Source organism: Diabrotica virgifera, chromosome 9, assembly GCF_917563875.1.
Source record: "Diabrotica virgifera virgifera chromosome 9, PGI_DIABVI_V3a".
Classification (NCBI taxonomy): Eukaryota; Metazoa; Arthropoda; class Insecta; order Coleoptera; family Chrysomelidae; genus Diabrotica; species Diabrotica virgifera.
In genome coordinates, this window is record NC_065451.1 from 109,988,159 (window position 1) to 110,011,577 (window position 23,419).

Consider the following 23,419-nt stretch of genomic DNA (forward strand, 5'->3'; position numbering starts at 1 on the left):
CTAACGTTTAATGGTCTTGATGTTTCACCTATATAAAACTGTTCGCATTCACAAGGTATTTTATAAATACAATTCTTTGTTCTTTCTTGTTCATTGTTAGGTTTAGTTTTAGATAGAATAGATCTCAATGTGTTGGTTGTTTTGAATGTTGTTGAAATGTTGAATTTATTTCCTATTGTTTTAAGTTTAGAATAAGTTAATAGAATAAGTGAACATCAATCTTATATTAAAAATAGAGAATTTGATAGATCTCAAATATGTCAACACGCATGGGATAATGAACATAGAGTTCAGTGGAGAGATTCAAGTATAGTCCTGAAAGAAACAGATAGTAAAAAGAGAAAAATTAAAGAAGCGGCTCTAATTATGCTAAACGAAACCAATTGTGTCGCAAATTCCTCAGTGGAATGCAGTAGGATGTGGATACCCATACTGAAAGAGGAAGTCAATAGGAAGAAAATACCACAATTAGTAAGTCAATAGTCGAGTTAGTACATATTTTATATTTTAGTATTACTTATATATCCATGTATTATTGATATTATTTATAATTTAAACAAAATTATAGTAAAGTCAGAATTTGGTATTAATTTTTGAGAGTACATTAAATATAAGACCAAATACTTACGATGTCGGGATAGTATCACGAGGTTTTTCCTGGTTTTCCCTCGTGATTTACTATGAGATCTCTAACGCGAGAATTTTAATGTCACCGTTGCATGTGGTTGTCTTTTTAAAGACAGATCACATGCTATGATTTTTTTGTGACGGATATTCTTGAGTTGGGGTTGATTTCATGTAATCGAATGAACTATCTTTCAGTAAAGTCGTCCCAGGAACGCAACTCATAAATATTGGCAATATCGTTTTAAAGTCTTCTACTTTAAAATGTATCAATAGTATCTGAATTGCCGATATAAATGAGTCAAATTAAATAAATTATTAGAAGAATTTTTTTACTAAGCAACAACATTTTTGTTTCTGTTAGTAGTATTTTGTATTTTGACAACGGCACCCGATTTGGGCGTCGAAACGTTAATAAAAATCATTTTTTAATAATATTGTGGCTTATTTCCCATTATAAATAGTTAAAATTGTAAAAATGCCACTTCAGAACAACATGAAAAATTGAAATTTAAAATATAAAAAATGGTTACAAAAATTTCAACTACAAAAGTATTACCAGCTTTTGTGCCACCAGTTAATACTATTTATATTAATAAATAATTTGGCTGATACATTTAACATTCATTTGTTTCAAAGCATACTTTATAATTATGTTCTCAAAATGTAAGTAAATTTAAGAGGTAGGTAAATTAAAAGTTTAACTGATCTTAGTCGTAAATACAATATACTAACTAACAATTCATTTGGTACAGGAAAGTTTCTGTGGTAGAAAAATTTCTAGGGTAGATATCAAATTTGGTTGTTTATTTAATTTAGTAACTAATTTATGAATTCATAGTATCGTAAAATATTTATTGTAAAATAATTTTAAGTTATTAAATTCAATTGAATTGTACTAGTATGCAATTTATTTTAATATTTAATTACGTTTTTATTTTCATATTTGATATTTTAATTATGTTTCTAAAACCATATTATAATTATTTTTTTTGCAAAAAAATAAATTTTTAATAAAAAATCCGCAAAAACGTAAAATCTATAGTTTTTTTTTTAAATATCTAGAAAACGAAACATGCTAGGTGCATACAACCTTATACCAAAAGAAAGGTTGTAATATTTACTACAAAAGGCAATACTCATATACAGGGTGTCCCATTTAAAAAAAATGAGAAAATTTTGTATTTGCAAATAGTGATCACACTGTATACTCTATGGCTATATGTCAAATATGTTAATTTATTTAAAAATAACAGTATACTAAAAAAACTTTGGAATATCATTTAAATTTTTATTCCCTTGAAAGCCTAATTCACAGCCCTTTGAATATTACCATTTTTCTGAATAAAAGTGTAAATATTTCGAAAATTGTTAACTTTAGGCCGATAATACCTTATACAAATTCTTAATATTTTTAAAAAATATATTCAAAAATGATTTTATATATAGGGTGTTCCATTTAAAAAACACAACTTTGGTTCGTACCGTCGTTCTGACTCACCCTGTATAATCGAAAATAATTTTAAATTATAGACGGTTTCGATATACATTAATTTTGTTAAAAACTTTTTTTGTATATCCCATAATTTAGCCGTAATCAAAGAAAACCAGAGGTTTGGCGCACCCTGTATATGCGGCGTCTTAACTGTTCCTGATTTTGTGCTTCCCATCCGTTATTATAGACTTTCCGACTTAATATTGCCCAGAACTCTTCAATTGGACGAGCCTGAGGTAGGTGTGGGGGATTGTCTGCTTTCGGTACAAAGGTAATGTTGTTAGTTTCGTACCAGTCCCTTGTGATCCTCGCGTAATGACATGAAGCAAGATCTGGCCAAAAGACTATTTGATCATTTGCATGATGTGTGTTCACAAACTGAAGCAATTTAGAGAGACATCTTTGAATATAAATATTTGCGTTTAAGGCTTCGCCTCGAACAACACCAATGTAGGGCTGTGAGATAAAGCCAGCCTCAGAAATTGCACACCATACCAAAATTTTGTCCTCAAATTTTTTCTTACTTTTGAATTTTATTTCATCAGGTACATTTTCGTAATCGTTCGTGTAAAACCCATCGTTACCCTTCATCTCAGAGTTGGGCAAAGTAAAATATTTTTCACCGTCCATCACGATCAACTTGTTGACGAAATGCACTCGCCTTAACGCGCGGCAACATCTCGGAATTCTCTCTAATTGATCCTCTGTGTATTTTGGAGCTTTCCTTCTTTTCCGGTAGATAATATTGTTACTCGATAGGGTCCTGTATACTGTAGTCTTTCCAACATGAAATCTTCTGGCCAGTTTTCGCTGTGACCCCAATTTTGTTCTTAGCTGCTTCAATCAGTCTTGCCTCTCTTATATGGTTCAAAATCCGCGGTCGGCCACTTTTACGCAAGTTAACACATGGTATCCCTTCTTCACATTCTCTGATTGTGCGATAAATTGTCGATTTGCTTATGTTTTGATCTCGATAAATATTAACAATATCTCGTTTCGACATTCGCCAACCATATTATAAACACCTCGACGAATATCAATTTTATAAGATTTTGCAGAGCACAAACCAAAATATTCTGCTTTTTTATTAAATGTCAATAACTGATGACATTTCAATTCCATGCCCTTCTTTGTTAAATGCATTTTGCTTCTCAATCAGACCAGGTGAAATTTTTCCCAAAACTTTAGGACCATACGTTATTTTATTATGTTTGATTTTACTGGATCGACTCCCATTGTTATCCTATTCATAATATTCCACGTTTTAAAGTCTAGAGTCTAGTGGTTGGCCGGTCCACTGAACGTGGCGTTTCATCCTGCACTGTTCCAAGGAAGTTTTTCCTGGATTTTAGCCACTTTCGTGGCGTTCGAGCTTTGTATTATAATATTCTGGCATTCCGCTCGTCCGCTGTTTGTTTAATTTTCTCTATGTGCTCTGCAACGCCTCTGCGTGTCGAGGGTTCTGCAAAACCCGCTGCTTTATATAGATTTGATAGTGGCGTTGGTTTTATGCACGCCGTTGCTATCCTGCACATCTTTTTAGCGCATTATCAACTTATTTGGTGTGGGCAGATCTGCCCCAAACGGGGCACGCATATTGCACTGAAGAAGCCAGGACATGTAACCCATTTATAGTTTAAGTAACCAATACAGTGAAATGGGTCAGATTTGTAAGTCCTGTTAGTTCCCCTTTAATATAGTTCGGAGGCTGGTTGTTTTTTCTTGTGATTAAATATGTAATTAAAAATATTTATTTTTACTTAGATATACCGTTAAAGTAGGACATATCGTATGTACTAAAATTAATTATTAATTAATAAATTAATCTTAAATTAAACAACATTTTACACTCCATTATCGAGCTTTAAATCACACACCTATACTCCAGTTAGACATACTACTGAACTAAAAGTTTTGTAAAACTTGTAAATGTCTGAGGGGACCGATTATGTGGGTGTGAAAAACAGATGTCATCAAACGAACCGCCTCTTAAAACATCTTTGACAAAGAATACCAAATTTTGCCGACCTTAAAGCTGTTTCACAATATAAATTTCTCGAACTATACTTCCCGTTAGCTTTATGAGTATGCTGTTCTGAGGGACTGATCCAGAGTTACTCCAAGATATACAGTGTGTTAGTAAATAAGTATGAAACATTTTAAGGGCTAATTCTACATGAAAAAATAATGGCGGTTTGCTCTGTAAACATATGTCCGCAAATGCTTTATTTCCGAGATACGGTGTGTTGAAATTATTATTTCAAAGTGCCAATTTATTTATTGCTCTTAGACCAGTTAAGATATGAAAATGAAATTTGGTGAGTTTTAGGAGGTAGTTATTGCGCATTTTTTGACATACAATTAAGAATTTCGTATTCATCATTGGCTCGCATACGGGTAATAGTCTGAATTTTTTTAAAGAAAAAAATAGTACGCCACTGAGATATTTCAAAATAAAAATTATTTTTAACTTCCACGTTTAATTTTTAATAAAAAATCTTTCTTGTCTTTTTTTATATGGTGCACCGTTTTTATGAAGAAAAATAAAACATCTTGGCGCGTATTTTTCATTTCTTAATATAGGCTATTGATTATATTCAAAATAAGATAACTAAAAGGAACTACAACGTTAACGGGGTTTTATTATTTCATATGGTCAATGGACATCTATATATGAAAAAACCGCGGAGTGCTACCATTTAAAGGGGTGCATTTTTGAGAAATGGGGGAATTAGTCCCTGGGCACAGGTTACATTAGGGTGAGTTCTATGCACTTTTGGTACAAACATATCTACATAAAAATTGTTCCTGGTTAAATTTCCTATCTAAATATCACTTTTTAAAGTCAATGATACTTTTTTACAAAAATATATTTAAAAGAAAAGGCACAAAGAAACCCAAAAGAAAGAAATTTTGTTTTTTGTCCCATAACTTTTGTCCACGAGGATATAGGTATAGACATTGCTTCACAGAAAAAAAATTTACATATTTTCTCTTTAAAATGATGTTTGGTAGAGTTAATTAGGATTTAAAGTTTTCGAAATATGATTTTTCAAAGTTCGCCACTCACAGCAATTTTGGGCAATTTTCCTTGTTATTTCGCAAATATTGTTCTGTAACTTTTTTCCACGTAACTTTAGGTATGTATACGCAATGGTACACTTAATAGGAATAGAAATCAATTACCTTTAAAATGGTCTACTGCAGAGGTTCTCAATCTTTTTGTATCATGTACCACCAAATACTTTTTATTATTTTTGGTACCACCTAACTGAAATACATATCTAACTAGGTGATCTAATTAACTATAATAGTGGTGATGATTTTGGCTATTTTTGCGTTTTGTGTACCACCTCAAAAAATGAAATGTACCACCAGTGGTACATGTACCACAGATTGAGAACCGCTGGTCTACTGTATAACGTTGTACGACTTTTTTTAAAGAGATTATATGGTTTTTCAAGTTTTTTATACTTTTGACGATTTTTTATAATATAATATAAAAATAAAATAATATTATATAATATATTATATACAGTATATATAATATAATATTATATTATATATTATATAATACCTAATATAAAAAAAATATTATTTTTTACGATTATTTTTGAAATTTATACTTTATATAATATAATAATTTATACGTTATACTCATTATAACTTTTTTTCTTTTACATTTAGGTATATTATATTATAAAAAAAAGCTTATTTTGTTTACTTTAAAATGGTGTATTACAAAAAATTCTAGGATTATTTTTGAATAAGATATTATTTTTCAAAATGTAATAAGTACTTGCAACGATTTTTGATTTTAGGATTATTTTTTAAATTTCTCATTCATAACTTTTTTTCTTGTACATGAATATACTATATATTGCTCAATAAAGAGGGCTTACTTTCTGTTCTTTAAAATGGTATATCATCTATATTTAAATAATGGAAACCAAGTGATTCTTTGATATTTTTTTACCTGTATTATTTAAAATTATTTTTTTTTTACAAAAATTACATAAACATTACTCTTAGAAAACATCACTTTAGTTAAAATTATTTAAACGTTGACATTTAAAAAATTTTCAAAATCAAAGTCAATCTCTTCGTTAGCATTAGCTTCAATATCTTCCTCTGACACCTCAGTTATCTTAGAGTTCCCACAATTATTTAGTACCCATGCACATGCACCCTTGGCAGAATATTGAACAACTAATTCCTGTCTTCCTACAACCGCAGTTTTTTGTACATCCTTTGGTACATTTACATGCTATTTTTTCAAGCAAAGCTTGTGGTGCAGGAGCTTTGACAGTAAATATTGGAATTAATCCATATTTTGAAGTTTTTTTGGTCGAGTCAAGTGGATCCAAAGTATTACCTATAAAAAATAAGATTCAATTATAACACACAATCACATAAAAAAGTTATAATGAGAAATTTAAAAATAATCCTAAAATCAAAAATCGTTGCAAGTACTTATTACATTTTGAAAAAGCATATCTTATTCAAAAATAATCCTAGAATTTTTTATGATACACCATTTTAAAGTAAACAGAATAAGCTTTCTTTTTTATTATATAATAAATACCTAAATGTAGAAAAAAAAGTTATAATGGGAAATTTAAAAAATAATCGTAAAAAATATAAAAACTCGTTAAAAGTATAAAATCTCGAAAAAGGTAACCTCTTTAAAAGAAGTCATACAACATTATACAGTCGTAAAAAATATAAAAAGTCGTTAAAAGTATAAAATCTTGAAAAAGATAACCTCTTTAAAAGAAGTCATACAACATTATACTTCTTCTTCTTAAGGTGCCGAGACCGCTTGTCGATCGTTGGCTCTCATGTTGCCCAGCATATTAACAATCATTGTCTTATTTACATCCGCACGAAATAGTTCAGTCCTAGTTTTCCCAAACCATTGGCGTAGGTTTTTAAGCCAAGAAGTTGAACGGCGGCCCACACTTCTTTTTCCCATTATTTTACCTTGCATGACAAGGTGAAGTATGTCATATTTTTCTGGGTGACGAATTATATGACCAAAGTATTCCAATTTGCGCCTTTTAACCGTGTTCACTACTTCGCAACTTTTATTCAAACGTTGCAAAACCCTTTCGTTTGTGACTCTTTCTACCCAACTGATCTTCAGAATACGGCGGTAGACCCACATTTCAAATGCTTCTAGGTTTTTTAAAAGCGATTCTGCCAGTGTCCATGCTTCAACCCCGTAAAGTAGTACTGGGAATATATAACATCGGACCATTCTTATGCGAAGTTCCAAATTTAGATCATGACTGCACAGGATTTTCTTAAATTTCATAAAACTTGTTCTTGCTTTGGCAATTATACTTTTTATTTCTGTACTAGGGTTCCAGCTTTCATTAATATGAGTACCCAGATATACAAGATTACTTACTCGTTCAATTGAGTCATTACCGATTGTTACGTTATAGTTATTATTATTTACGGCTGCCTGTTTACTAATAACCATAAACTTTGTTTTTTTTTTTGTTTTTCTTGCGTTGAGTACAACATTATACAGTAGAACATTTTAAAGGTAATTGATTTCTATTCCTCTTACATGTACCATTGCATATGTCTAAAGTTACGTAGAAAAAAGTTACAGAACAATATTTGCGAAATAACAAGGAAAATTGCCCAAAATTGCTGTGAGTGGCGAATTTTGAAAAATCATATTTTGAAAACTAAATCCTAATGACCTCTACCAAACATCATTTTAAAGAGAAAATATGTAAGTTTTTTTTCTGTGAAGCAATGTCTATACCTATATCCCCGTGGACAAAAGTTATGGGACAAAAAACAAAATTTCTTTCTTTTGGGTTTCTTTGTGCTTTTTCTTTTGAATATATTTTTGTAAAAAAAAGTATCTTTGACTTTAAAAAGTTATATTTAGATAGGAAATTTAACCAGGAACAATTTTTATGTAGACGTGTTTGTACCAAAAGTGCATAGAACTCACCCTAATGTAACCTGTGCCCAGGGACTAATTCACCCATTTCTCAAAAACGCACCCCTATAAATGGTAGCACTCCGCGGTTTTTTCATATATAGAGATTCATTGACCATATGAAATAATAACCGTTAACGTTGTAGTTCCTTTCTATAGTACATAATCAATAATACATTATCAAGAATGATCCAATATAATGTTACTAAACTACAACAATAACAGAAAATATTACAAATGAGATTTAAACTAGGTGCAAAGCTGCAAGAAATGTTTAAAATGATCTCCTTTACAGGTAACAGAAGAATTTTGTATTCATCATTGGCACGCGTACGGGTAATGGTCTGAATTTTTTTAAGAAAAAAATAGTACGCCATTGAGACATGTCAAACTAAAAATAATTTTTGAATTCCTTGTTCAATTTTCGACAAAAAATCTTTCTTGTCTTTTTTTATACAAGGCGCCGTTTTTATCCAAAAAAAAAGAATGTGTGTACATTGTACGCACGTAAGAAGTTATACTTCTATTATATGATTTCAACGAAATCAATATACTTTGTCTCTACTACTAACAGTTTCTCTTCTACTAACAGTTTCTCTACTACTTTCCAAAAATTTTTATTAAAACAATACCAGAAATTAAAAAAAATAAAAGAATAAAACACACACAAACACATTGAAAAATGCCACAAATGATTTCTGAACAATAATTGTTGCCAAAAATTTTAATTAAATACGTATTTTCTGAAAAAATTATATAATAATATACTTACAATCATAAAATCTATAAAAAAAATAAAGAAATAACAACTTGCTTGGGGCTTGAACCCACTTCACGTCTATCGCGCCGTACTAAAGTCGAAGCGATTTCCTACTGCACCACCTTCGCGTATACGTCATGTGGGAATATACACAAACTAAACGTTTACATCATAAACTTTTTGAGATTTTGTTTATTTATATGAATTTAATCAAATTATTAGTTTGATTTTTGTCGAATTAAAATACAACAAAATATAGAATAAGAAAACGATATATTAGATGAAGATTTGTAGAAAGTTTGTTCGTAATCAGATTATGTAAATTAAAGCATTGCCTACTAATAGGTAACTTTATTTTTTTTTACATTTTCCAAATAGATAGGTATGAAGATAATTTTTTATTGGAATACAACTGAAACATTTAGAATTACGTACCTGCGGCTTTTCAAAACTATTTAAAAAGTCACTATAATTATAAATTTGATTTTATTTCTGTCCTCACAACAATAAAAACTAATATATACAATATTTTTGTTTACCGATAACCTCCATATTGAACAATTATTGACAGATCATTTCAACACCCAATCAGAGCCCGTATAACGACTAATACCATACTGTCGGTGTGCACATGCGCGCAGATTAATAAAATTTCACCCTCAATTAAATCGCGCCTAAAGAAGTATAACTTCAATCAAACATCTTAACGCTTACAAAGTATTTGAGGTAGTTTCCATATGCATAGAAACTTAGTTCAAATACTTTGTAAACGTTAAGATGTTTTATTTTTTTTTGCATAAAAACGGCGCCGCACATGGAAAAAGGCAAGAAAGATTTTTTTGTCGTAAATTAAACCAGCAATTAAAAAATGATTTTTAATTTGACATATCTCAGTGGCGTACTATTTTTCTCTTAAAAAAATTCAGACCGTTACCCGTACGCGCGCCAATGATGAATATAAAATTCTTGTGTAACCTCTGAAGGAGGTCATTTTTAACATTTGTTGTAGCTCTGCACCTAGTTAAAACCTTATTAGTAATATTTTCTGTTATTGTTCCAGTTTAGTATTATTATATTGGATATTTCTTGATAATGTATTAAAAAATGAAACATACGCGTCAAGATGTTTAATTTTTCTGCATAAAAAAAGTGCACCATATGAAAAAAAGCAGTAAAGGTTTTTTATCAAAAATTAGAAGTGGACTTTAAAAATAATTTTTAATTCGAAATATCTCAGTGGCGTAGTATTTTTTTCTTTGAAAAAATTCAGACCATTACCCGTAGGCGCGCCAATGATGAATACAAAATTCTTAGTTGTATGTCAAAAAATTCGAAATAACTACCTTCTAAAACTCGCCAAATTTCATTTTCATAGCTCAACTGGTCTTAGAGAAATAAATGAACTGTCTGAACGAACTGAAGTAAGACGTCTCTTGATTTCGTTTTACTGCGAATTCTTTTGTATTTGTTTTACTCCTAACTGCGTATCGGGACCAAATTTTCGTTGCAATTTGGCCATGATGAATACTCAGGTAGTGAGGTGCAACTTTTAGACCTTCTCGTGTCCTCTTTTATTTATCATTCGCTTTGGTTTGCAAGTAATAGAAACTCAGAGGTTTTATTTCTCCGGAAATAAACTTGACTGCTAAAATTAAGGCATATATCTGCCTTAATGTCTCATTATATTTCCCAAGTACTGCAGCTTACGACCCTTTACGATGTTGACCAAATCTGCAGTTGTATTCATCGGTGACTTTGTCTGCCCATGGTATCTTCAGAATCCTTCTGTAAAACCATAGCTCAAAAGCTTGAAGTTTTGATAGACTTTTGACCTTCAATGTCCACGTTTCTACTCCGTATAGAAGTACTGAGTACACGTAACATTTAAGGAGCCTTATTTTTGTTTGTAGGGTGACGTCATGTCTTGAACACACAGTTCTTAGTCAAGAATGCACTTTTTGCCTTTCCGATGCGACATCTAATCTCTTCGGTATTGTCCCACGACTCATTAATTATAGTTTCCAAGTAGTTGTATTGTGAGACACGTTCAATTCTCATTTGGTTCACATACGGATTTGCTCCAGTTATGTTTTCCTTGCTGATGATCAGTCCATATGTTCTACTTGTTTCCGATATTTTGTTCATTAAGTTTTGCAGCACTTCTATGGTATTGGAAAACACTATTGTATCATCTTCTAATATAGGTGGTATATATTGTCACCCTGGGAGCTAAGGGTGGTAGTACTTCAGTTTCTTTTCAATGTTAAGTAGTTAAGGGAGAATGAAACATCTTACCTCGACGAACACCAAGTTTATTCTGTTTCTCATTGTATTATTTTTGACAATCAATGTGTGTTATTTTTACAAATACACGGGTTGCTTATTCAGCACCCGTGGCTCACGGATTTTTACACTAAATATTTAAATAAACAATTAAGGTAAATGTTAGTCGATATTACACAATCTTGACCCAGTTCAATATTGGATATTATTTTACATCTATTAATTTATCTTGTAATACTTATGAAAATCTTTATCTTTCTTATTACAGCACAATCTGCATCCCGCAGGTTATTGAGCTTGACTCCATTTATTGAGATGCCTTCATCAATATCTTTTAGAGCCTCTTCAAAAATGTGCTCCGAGTACAGATTGAATATCAGCGGTGAAATTATGCACCTCTGTCTCATTCCCCTTAAGATTTTGACCAGATCTGTATATTCTCCATTTATTCGGAGCACCGCTGATTGATTCCAATACAGTTTAGCTATTATTTTTAGTCTCTTTCGTCAATCCCTGTCCTCTTCAACATTTTCATGATTTACACTAGAGTATAGACCCTTACCGAATGATTGCCGGTATAAGCAATCCCCCACTTACTGACCAACGGCTTCGGGCGGATAAGTTGGTGAGTGGTAGGGCACTCTGTTGTCCTGAGACCGAGAAATCGGTCTCAAAGGCGGAGGAACCAGGAAATGGTCAACGGCATCAGGATGTAGAAGGCCAGGAGAAACCACTACATTAAAGATCCTTGTGGATATCTCTAGTACAGCTTCCCATGACAGATAAGGAAACTATAGATACATTTAATGATCATGGACTTCGGAATCCAAGATCCGGCAGGGGAGGAAGATCACAACCAGACCACGGGGCCTCTCAGGTCGTCAACACACGAAAACCCCGTGTCGTGGAAATCCACAAGATAGCTACGTGGAACGTAACAACTATGTTTGAAGGTGCGAAATTACAAAATATTCAGCTAGAAATGGCCAGACTAGACATTCCTATCCTAAGTATATGCGAGACGAAATGGCTAGGGTCAAACATATTTGAGAGTAATGGATACATTGTATACCACTCGGGAAAGGCAGAAGGACCCAGACGTAACGGAGTCGCAATCATTGTCAAAGAAGAAATTCGTAACTGTATCCGAAATTTCGTCCCTTTCAATGATCGTATCATGATGATTCAGCTGCAAAATAAACTACTGAATATTAATATAATACAAGTCTATGCGCCAACAGCTGATGTTGTTACATGATATCGGCAAATTGTTATGGAAGCTACCTACGCCTAAAAATTTGGGCACGGTACTTAAAGAAGAAGATAGACCCTTTAAATGGTATGTAAATTTGTTACATTAACATAGTTACTCAAACGATGGATAAGAATTATAAAGATAAGGCCCTTAGACACTGCATGACTCCCCCGTCACATGGGACGTTAAACAGGTGGATTTGTCTCTACATCAGGAATGTTGGATGGCAACTGAACAGTTGCGAATGCAAGAATGCGAGTCTGTGTTTACTTATTACGTGTCTAGTTGGGTTTTCTGATTGATAAGTTCTTTTTAACTTTATTACCAAATTTCATGAATAAACAATAACAAAGTCCAAAATGCGTTTTCATTACATTGACCAGAATTGTTAGGAAAGTATTAATAATAGCCAGTAGATCTAATTATAAAGGCATTATTAATCACAAATGCAAATTATTATTAAGCAAAAAAAAGGAAAATCGAAAAGCTCCTGGGAAAGATGGAATAGCTAATGAACTTTTAAAATACGGAGGAGATAGACTTCACAAAGAACTGAATATAATTATGAGTAAAATAATAAGTACAGGAAGAATTCCAGGAGAATGGAGAACCACTCAAATGAAGCGTTATTTAAGAAAGGTGATAGGGCAGACCCCAGTAACTATAGAGGGATAAATTTACTGAGCACTATACTGAAACTCACAACAAAAATACTTATGGAGAAAATAATGGCGTGCATAAATATATCGGATGAACAACAAGGATTTAGAAGTGGAAGATCATGTAACGATGCAGTTTTTGTGATAAGGCAAATAGCGGAGAAATCATTAGAATATAACAAACCAGCCTTTTTCTGTTTCATAGACCTAGAGAAAGCGTTTGATAGAATCCAATTAAAAGATGTGATACACCTACTATATGGAAAAATTTACCACTGGATATCATAAATCTGATAGAAAACATATATGTAAGAAATAAATTAGAAATGAAAGTCAATGGAATAATAACAGAACCCATAGAAACAAACACAGGAATCAGGCAAGGAGATTCACTAAGCCCTCTACTGTTTAACATAATATTGGATGCAATAATAAAACAAGTGAAGAAAAAAGAGGGTACAAAATGGGCAATAGAGAGATAAAAATACTCTGTTACGCTGATGACACCGTGTTAGTAGCAGAGTGCGAAGACGACCTACAAAGATTATTGCACGAGTTCAACATTATCTCAAAAGAAATGACTATGAAAATATCAGCCCAAAAAACAAAAAGTTTAGTAATTGCCAAAGAACCAATAAGATGCAAATTGGAGTTATCAAATTATACAAGTAATGACTTTCAAATATCTTGGAATTAATCTATCAGCCGACAACAATATCGAAGAAGAGGTAAAATACCAAATAATTAAAGCCAGTAGAACGGCCGGATGCCTAAACGACACAATTTGGAAAAACAAACACCTAAGATTGGAAACAAAGGCCCGAATATATAAGTCAGTTATTATAGACCAATCAAGTTAGTAAAAAATAAGCCGTTTTTCGACATAATTGAAAAGACGAGGTTTGACAGTTGAAATGTGTAGTATGAGATATTACAAAAGGGCTACCATCTTGGGATTCATCAATTTTTTAGTGGAACAATTTTTAAATAAACAATCAAAACGTCAAACTTAGTTTTGTGCTCATAACTTAAAAACCTGTTTATTTAGAGATTTGACGTTCACAGGTAACTTTTTTAGAATAAAAAGATACATCGAATGAGATAGGCTAAATGAAAATCGGTTAATAAACAAAAAAGTTATTGCAAAACAGACGACAAAATCATTGTTTTTTAAAATTGTTAATAACAATTTTATTGTTTATTAGAATATGTTTAAATATACCTAAACTTGAGGGCATTATGGTGTTTGAATGGTGTGCAAAAAATGGTCGAGATCTGTTTAATAGTTTTCGCAAAATTGAATTTGTTTATAATTTTTTGTGAAAAACGAGCTAATTTCTGAGGCTGGTCCAGTTAATATAGCTGAATGTATCTCAATAATCCGGAGCTCATTTCCTTCGTTAAGATGTATACTAACAGCCTATGAAAAAAAAAGTAAAAAAAATTACATATACGTACACAAAATTATTTGTTAATAAATAGCAGTTTTTAAGCTTATAAACAATTACAATAATTTCGTAGAAATTAGATCAAATTAAATGGCAATAAATAATACGGAAAGCTGGTTAAAATACACAACTTCTTTTAAAAAATTTTAGTTCGTACGACCCTTGGGGTCTGAGATAGCCCCTTTTTTTGAAAAAATCACTGTTACGTTAATTAACAACACTAAGATCTGAAATTAACCAATATTTTATAAGAAAAGTCAAAGTTTTTAACAAAGTTTTTAGCAAGAAAAAATGTTAAAAATTGATTAAACAGTAGTGTTATAAACAAAAAGTATTTTGCGTTCCGACTAAAGTAAAAAATAGCGGGCGTAGTCGACTGACTGAATAGTGCACGCGGTTGACGACCGGCAGCAACTCCTAAAATTACGGTATACCGACCACAAAAATCAACTTTAAAGTGAATAACAAATTTTCGTCATTCCTTATGTTTTCGAGGTCTCCGAATCCGAATATGGAGTTTATTTTTTTCTAGAATTAGTGGAACATGTTCAAAAATCAAATTTTATGCCAAAATGCGATAAATCAATTTTGATGATTTTTCACTTTTAACTCACTGTATTTTTGGTCGCTGTAAATATTTCCTTTTGAAAATTTTACTGTGCTGTCTTTGAAGCATTTAGATAACAATGAGGTTTGTCCAAAATGATTAAACACATTAAAAGAGAAGTTGTTAATTTTTAAAGATTTTGTCGTCAGATTTCGTTAGTTTCATGCTTACTTAAAAAAGTTGAGTGACAAACTTTTAAGTTTATAATTTTAACTAACACAGAAATAAAATATAATTCATGAAGAAGTTTTCCAAAAAAATTTAATTTAAAATATGCAATAGGAAAAATGTTATGTGACTTTATAGACGAGCGGCACACTGGCACACCCCAAAAAAAGCTTATTTCTCGAGATACTGATACTAATTTTGGTAATACTTTATATTTTTGATGGTGCTGAAAACGAAAATTAGGGTTGTTTTGAAAAAATGCCCCTTTTTTTGAAAAAATCACTGTTACGTTAATTAACAACACTAAGATCTGAAATTAACCAATATTTTATAAGAAAAGTCAAAGTTTTTAGCAAGAAAAAATGTTAAAAATTGTTAAAACGGTAGTGTTATAAACAAAAAGTATTTTGCGTTGCGACTAAAGTAAAAAAAAAATAATGGGCGTAGCCGAATGAGAATAAATTTGCGGACTACCATTCGCTAGCGCTAGACCGGTGCAGCCCATTTTTAACATTGACAGTATACCGGATTTGAAGCTTAATATTATATTTATATATTTTGGTAGAAACTTGCATTTTATGAATATTATTATCATCATCATTCTCTTTGCCTTATCCCTATGCGGGGTCGGCTTCCCTAATTGCATTTCTCCACACAATTCTATCTTGGGCCATATCAATGTTAATCCCCTTTACCAACATGTCCTGCCTTATCGTCTCCCCCCAGGTCTTCTTTGGTCTTCCTCTCCTACTCCTTCCAGGAATCTGCACTTCAGCTATTCTTCGTATTGGGTGGTTAACGTCTCGACGTTGAACATGACCAAACCATCTTAACCTATGCTCTCTCATTTTGGCATCAATTGGTGCCACACCTAGACTTCCCCTAATATACTCATTTCTAATTTTATCCTTCTTTGTCACTCCACTCATCCATCTAAGCATTCTCATTTCCGCCACATGCATTCGCTGTTCCTCTTTCTTTTTCACTGCCCAACATTCAGTTCCGTACATCATAGCTGGTCTTATGGCTGTTTTATAGAATTTTCCCTTCAGCTTCATTGGAATTTTTCTGTCACACAACACACCACTCGCTTCTTTCCACTTCATCCGCCCTAATTCTACTGCATGCATCTCCATCTATTTCTCCATTACTCTGTAATACCGATCCTAGGTACTTAAAACTATTGCTTTTTACAATCATTTCACCATCCAAAGATACCATTTTATTTGTAGTAGCTCCATCTTTAAATGAACATTCCAAATACTCTGTTTTTGTCCTACTAAGTTTTAAACCTTTTTCCTCCAGAGCTTGTCTCCACTGTTCCAGTTTTTGTTCTAAGTCTCTTTCACTATTTCCTACTAACACGACATCATCAGCATACATTAAGCACCATGGAATGTTACCCTGTATTTTCGCTGTTATCTGGTCCAAAACTAATGAGAATAAATACGGACTAAGCACAGAACCTTGATGCAATCCTACTTTCACATGAAATTTATCAGTCTCTCCCACACCTGTCCTAACACTAGTCGTTACTCCCTCATACATATCCCTCACAATCTTTACATATTCACCAGGGACTCCTTTCTTATTGAGTGCCCACCACAGAATCTCTCGAGGAACTCTATCATATGCTTTCTCAAGATCAATGAATACCATATGAGCGTTTGTTTCTTTACTCCTGTATTTTTCCATCAACTGCCTTATAGTGAAAATTGCATCTGTTGTTGATCTACCCTGCATAAAGCCAAATTGATTCTCGGATATTTCGGTCCCTTCACGTATCCGTCTATCAATTACTCTTTCCCATATTTTCAAGGTGTGGCTAAGCAGTTTTATAGCCCTGTAGTTTGTACATTGTTGTATATCTCCCATGTTTTTGTAAACAGGTACCAGTATACTGCTTCTCCATTCGTCTGGCATTTGTCCAACTTCCATAATTCTATTAAATAGACCTGCTAGCCACCTTGTTCCTGTCTCTCCCAATGCTCTCCATACTTCCCCAGGAATATCATCTGGTCCTACCGCTTTTCCTTTCTTTATTTTTTGAAGCGCTTGAGCCACTTCCTCATTGGTTATTTTGGTGACCATTGCTGCTACTGTCTCCGTTGACTCTACAGGCTGTCTGTCAAATTCTTCATTTAATAAGCTGTCAAAGTACTTTCTCCATCTCTTTTTGACATCCCTTTCGTGAACTAGTATTTTATTATTTTCATCTCGGATACATCTAATCTGATTAAAATCTTTTGCTTTCTTTGCTCTCTGTTTGGCTATTTTATATATCTTCGTTTCGCCTTCCCTGGTATCAAGTTGATCGTATAGGTTTGAATACGCTTCTGATTTAGCTTTTGCTACTGCTACTTTCGCTTCCTTTTTGGCGACCATATAGTTTTGAAGATCTATGTCCGATCTGGTTTCTTGCCACTTTTTATATAATTTTCTCTTCTCTTTTATTTTTCCTTGTACTTCATTTGACCACCACCAAGTCTCTTTATCTTCAAACTTCTTTCCTGACGTTTTCCCAAGTATTTCAATAGCCGTCTCTCTAATAATATTGGCCATTTTTCTCCAAATTGTGTTAGGGCTTCCTTTCATGTTCCAACATATTTTTTCTACTATTCTTTCCCTGAATAGACCTTCCTTCTCATCTTTTAGCATCCACCACTTGATTTTTTGTGGTCCTCTCCGATATTTTTGTTTAGTTTCGCTTTTTACTTCGATGTCCAGAACAAGCAGCTTATGTTGTTGGCTTACTGTCTCACTAACTATTACCTTGCAGTCCTTGCATTCACGTATGTCTTCTTTCCTTATCATGAAGTAGTCTATTTGGGATTGATGTTGTCCACTTTTGTAGGTAATAAGTTGAGTTTCTCTCTTTTTAAAGAATGTGTTAACAATCGCCATATCCAATGCTGTTGCTAATTCTAGCATGTCATCTCCAGCTTCATTTCTAGTTCCAAAGCCTAATCCCCCATGTATTGTTTCATATCCTGTCTTGGCTTGGCCCACATGTGCATTGAATTTTATGAATATTATTATCTTGCACATTTATTTAGTAAAATTATATTTTAAATAAATAAATTTAAAAAATGACAATAAAAAGGCCACTTAAAAAAGGTTTATACATCCCATTAGCTGCTTTGTTTTGGATAATGTTGCAATGAAAATAAGATAAACATTATTATTTTAATGTGGTACCATAGATAAAAAAATAGTAAACTTGGTACAGTAGAACCCGATTGGTAGGTATAGGCCATCTATTTTGAATCCGTGTGTAGTCCAGGCTGTATCGTCGACCCCGTTAGGTAAATTATTCCGATTCTTATTTTTTGCACAAACTTACTCAAAAAAATGTTCCTTATAACAAATCCAAAGGGTACCAAGAGCTACCGCGGCCGGAAAATTGTTTAAACCATTTTTTCATTAGTTTTCTGTTAACTTATAAAAATTGGGTGACAAACTTTTTAGTTTATAATTTTAATCAACGCAGCATTAAAACATAGGTCCTGAAGAAGTTTTCTGGAAAATTTCAAGTCAAAATATGCAACAGAAAAAGAGTTACGCGACCTTATAGACGAGTGGTACTCCCCAAAAAAAAAACCCTCATTTCTCGAGATATCAACCACACTGTGGTGAATGGCTAATTTTGGTCTTACTTTATGTTTTTGATGGTACTGAAAACGAAAATGAGTTTTATTTTGAATTTTAGATGGGGAAACATTGTCAAAATCGAAATTTTACCCTAAAAATAAAAAAAAAATGAAATCACGTTTTCCTTAAAATTAAAAGTTACACCACCTTTTTTCTATAAAACATTTTGTTCTCTGTACTCTAGATTTTAAGATTAAATTAATTGAACAGCTAAATTTCAAATTTTGTCACTCAACTTTTGCGATTAAACTTTGCAGTTCAAGAATCTGCACCTTTTACTTCAAACAATTTATAACTTTCTTTATAGCAAGACAGAAATATTGAAGCAGGTCCCATTGTCTTCAGAATGGTGAGAAATATATACTATAAAAATTTCAGAAAAAAATATTAGAATGGAACTGAGTTGTAGTAAGTTAAACGCAAAAAACGTGATTTTTATTTTTAGGGTAAAGTTGCGATTTTGATAATGTTCCCCCACGTAAAATTCAAAACAACCCTAATTTTCGTTTTTAGCACCATCAAAAATATAAAGTACCTATTACCAAAATTAGTATCAGTATCTCGAGAAATAAGCTTTTTTTGGGTGTGCCAGTGTGCCGCTCGTCTATAAAGTCACATAACATTTTTCCTATTGCATATTTTAAATTAAATTTTTTTGGAAAACTTCTTCATGAATTATATTTTATTTCTGTGTTAGTTAAAATTATAAACTAAAAAGTTTGTCACTCAACTTTTTTAAGTAAGCATGAAACTAACGAAATCTGACGACAAAATGTTTAAAAATTAACAACTTCTCTTTTAATGTGTTTAATCATTTTGGACAAATCGCATTGTTATCTAAATGCTTCAAAGATAACACAGTAAAATTTTCAAAAGGAAATATTTACAGCGACCAAAAATACAGTGAGTTAAAATTGAAAAATCATCAAAATTGATTTATCGCATTTTGGCATAAAATTTGATTTTTGAACATGTTCCACTAATTCTAGAAAAAAATAAACTCCATATTCGGATTCGGAGACCTCGAAAACATAAGGAATGACGAAAATTTGTTATTCACTTTAAAGTTGATTTTTGTGGTCGGTATAACGTAATTTTAGGAGTTGCTGCCGGTCGCCAACCGCGCCCACCATTCAGCCAGTCGACTACGCCCGCTATTTTTTACTTTAGTCGGAACGCAAAATACTTTTTGTTTATAACACTACTGTTTAAACAATTTTTAACATTTTTTCTTGCTAAAAACTTTGTTAAAAACTTTGACTTTTCTTATAAAATATTGGTTAGTTTCAGATCTTAGTGTTGTTAATTAACGTAACAGTGATTTTTTCAAAAAAAGGGGCTATCTCAGACCCCAAGGGTCGTACAAACTAAAATTTTTTTTAGAAGTTGTGTATTTTAACCAGCTTTCCTTATTTTTTATTGCCATTTAATTTGATCTAATTTCTACGAAATTATTGTAATTGTTTATAAGCTTAAAAACTGCTATTTATTAACAAATAATTTTGTGTACGTATATGTATTTTTTTTACTTTTTTTTTCATAAGCTGTTAGTATACATCTTAACGAAGGAAATGAGCTCTGGATTATTGAGATACATTCAGCTATATTAACTGGACCAGCCTCAGAAATTAGCTCGTTTTTCAAAAAATTTTATAAACAAATTCAATTTTGCGAAAACTATTTAACAGATCTGGACCATTTTTTGCACACCATTCAAACACCATAATGCCCTCAATTTTAGTTATATTAAAACATATTCTAATAAACAATAAAATTGTTATTAACAATATTCAAAAACAGTGATTTTGCCTTCCGTTTTGCAATAACTTTTTTGTTTATTAACCGATTTTCATTTGGCCTATCTCATTCGATGTATCTTTTTTTTCTGAAAAAGTTATCTGTGGACGTCAAATTTCTAAATAAAAAAGTTTTTAAGTTATGAGCAAAAAACTAAGTTTGACGTTTTGATTGTTTATTTAAAAAATGTTCCACTAAAAAATTGATGAATCCCAAGATGGTAGTCTTTTTGTAATATCTCATACTACACATTTCAACTGTCAAACCTCGTCTTTTCCGTTATGTCTAGAAAAAACCTAACTTGATCGGCCTATTAGGCCAGTTATGACTTACACGGCCGAAACAAGACCAGATAGAAGCAAAACACGAAGACATCTAGAAACCAACGAAATGAAGATCTTAAGAAGGATTGCTGGAAAAGGACTACAGGATAGGGTAAGCAGTGAGGAAATCAGACGCATATGTGGGGTAGACAATATAAATACCTGGGTAAAGAACAGAAAAGAAGAGTGGAATGAGCACATAAGCAGGATGTCTGAATCAAGGATAGTAAGAATAGCCAGGGACAAGTCACCGTTAGGCAGGAGAAGTATAGGACGCCCAAGGAAAAGATGGAATGACAACTTAGGGGCAGAATGAAAGGCACCGTTGAAGAAAAACAGGCAGTACTGCCTATATAAAAGAAGAAGAAGATTATTAATCACATTGACCAACTGCTACGGTTACTATTAATATTTGCCGGTAATTATTAATACAGACCGGACTTATCACATTGACAGTAACATACACCCTCACATATACCCTCTGAGGATCTCTAATGAGAGTACCAAACTCTCTATTGAGAGAGAGAAACGTACTTAAGGGCGTTTATGACGCTCTCTGGACGAACTGGAATACAAGACGTCTCTTTATTGTAAATATTATTATAATGTTTAATGTATATTTTTATTTTTTTTTTTTAGATACATCAAGGAATACGTCACTTGTCATACATGTAGATCCCCAGATACAATTCTTCAAAAAGACACTAGATTGTTCTTCTTACAATGTGAAACGTGTGGTTCTAGGTGTTCTGTTGCTAGTATTAAATCAGGTTTCCAGGTATGTATAGTTTATGCTTTTTTGTCAGTACTGTGGTTTCTTAGGATAGTTATGTGTATCCAAATTAGAATTTTTATTATAATTTGTGAAGGTAGTGAATAATCATGAGTTTATAAAAACATAAAGTATATTTAGGATGAATTTAACAAGAAAATTATTTACCAAAGCGACTAAGCTTCAAAAATTGTAACAAATAGTACTACTTCGTGCATATCAGAATTATCCGACGTTGGCGATCACCATTGCCAAGGCTTCTCGATCTTCTGCAACAAGGAATGATTGTCCTGCATTTGATATCTGGGTCCATTCACAATGTTTTTTACCAAGAAACTTGTTTTATTCCTATACTTCTACTTCAATCCATTTTATAAGACGGTGATTCATTGCCAGTCGTCATTCAATTTTGGTCAAAATAGTGTAGTCCTTGAAATTATTATCGGAGTATATCTTTGTTGACCTTTCTTAGTACTTCCTCATTAGTTGTTCATTATCTAAATGTTCTTCTTTTTCTTTTATATGGGCAGTATTGCCTGTTTTTCTTCAACGGTACCTTTTATTGTCTGTCGTTGTCGTTCCATCTTTTCCTTTGGCGTCCTTTACTTCTTTTGCATAACGGTGACTTGTCCCTGGCTATTCTTACTATTCTTGATTCAGACATCCTGTTTATGTGTTCATTCCAGTCTTTTTTCTGTTCTTTACCCAGGTATTTATATTGTCTACCCCATATATGCGTCTGATTTCTTCACTTCTTACCCTGTCCTGTGGTCCTTTTCCAGCAATCTTTCTTAAGATCTTCATTTCGTTGGTCTCCAGGTGTCTTTGTGTTTTGCTTGTGTCTAGTCTTGTTTCGCCCGTGCAAGTCATAACTGGTCTAATAACTGACTTATATATTCGGGCCTTTGTTTCTACTCTTAGATGTTGGTTTTTCCAAATTGTGTCGTTTAGGCATCCGGCTTTTCTACTGTCTTTAATTATTTGGTCTTTTACCTCTTCTTCGATATTGTTGTCGGCTGATAAATTAATTCCCAGGTATTTGAAACTCATTACAGTCCACAAGCGAGACCTCGCGGGTGTCCTTCTCGTATTGTGTATTTCTCCTTGTGTATTTTCGCGCAAGGTCACCCGCCAGGTCTCGCTTGTCGGATTGTACTTGTTGTATAATTTGATTGTCTAACTCTAATTTGCATCTTATTGGTTCTTTGGCTATTACTAAGCTTTTTGTTTTTTGGCTGATATTTTCGTATTCATTTCTTTTGCATTAATGTTGAATTCATGCAGTAATCTTTGTAGGTCGCTTCGCACTCTGCTACTAACACGGTTTCATCAGCGTAACAGAGTATTCTTATCTCTCTATGGCCCATTTCGTACCCTCTTTTTTCTTCGCTTGTTTTATTATTGCGTTCAACATTGTGTTAAACAGTAGAGGACTCAGTGAATCTCTTGGCCTGATTCCTGTGTTTAGTGAGCGGCCGTGGGTAACGGCATAAACGCTGGCCTCATACGCCAGTAGACGTGGGTTCGATCCCTGCCAAAGACAAACCATTTTCATTTCCAATAATGACACGAGCCGTCTCACCGTGCCTCGGAGAGTACGTTAAGCCGTCGG

At 32.6% G+C, this 23,419-nt stretch overlaps 1 protein-coding gene across 1 annotated transcript in view; it reads left to right on the forward strand.

The window, feature by feature from the left end:
* The window catches only part of LOC126892369 (eukaryotic translation initiation factor 2 subunit 2), a 52,010-nt gene that overhangs the window by 25,826 nt on the left and 2,765 nt on the right, over positions 1 to 23,419 (forward strand). The window contains exon 4 of the mRNA XM_050661892.1: positions 21,675 to 21,813. Coding sequence (XP_050517849.1) covers positions 21,675 to 21,813 — 139 coding nt within the window. The remainder of the gene's footprint in view (positions 1 to 21,674; positions 21,814 to 23,419) is intronic.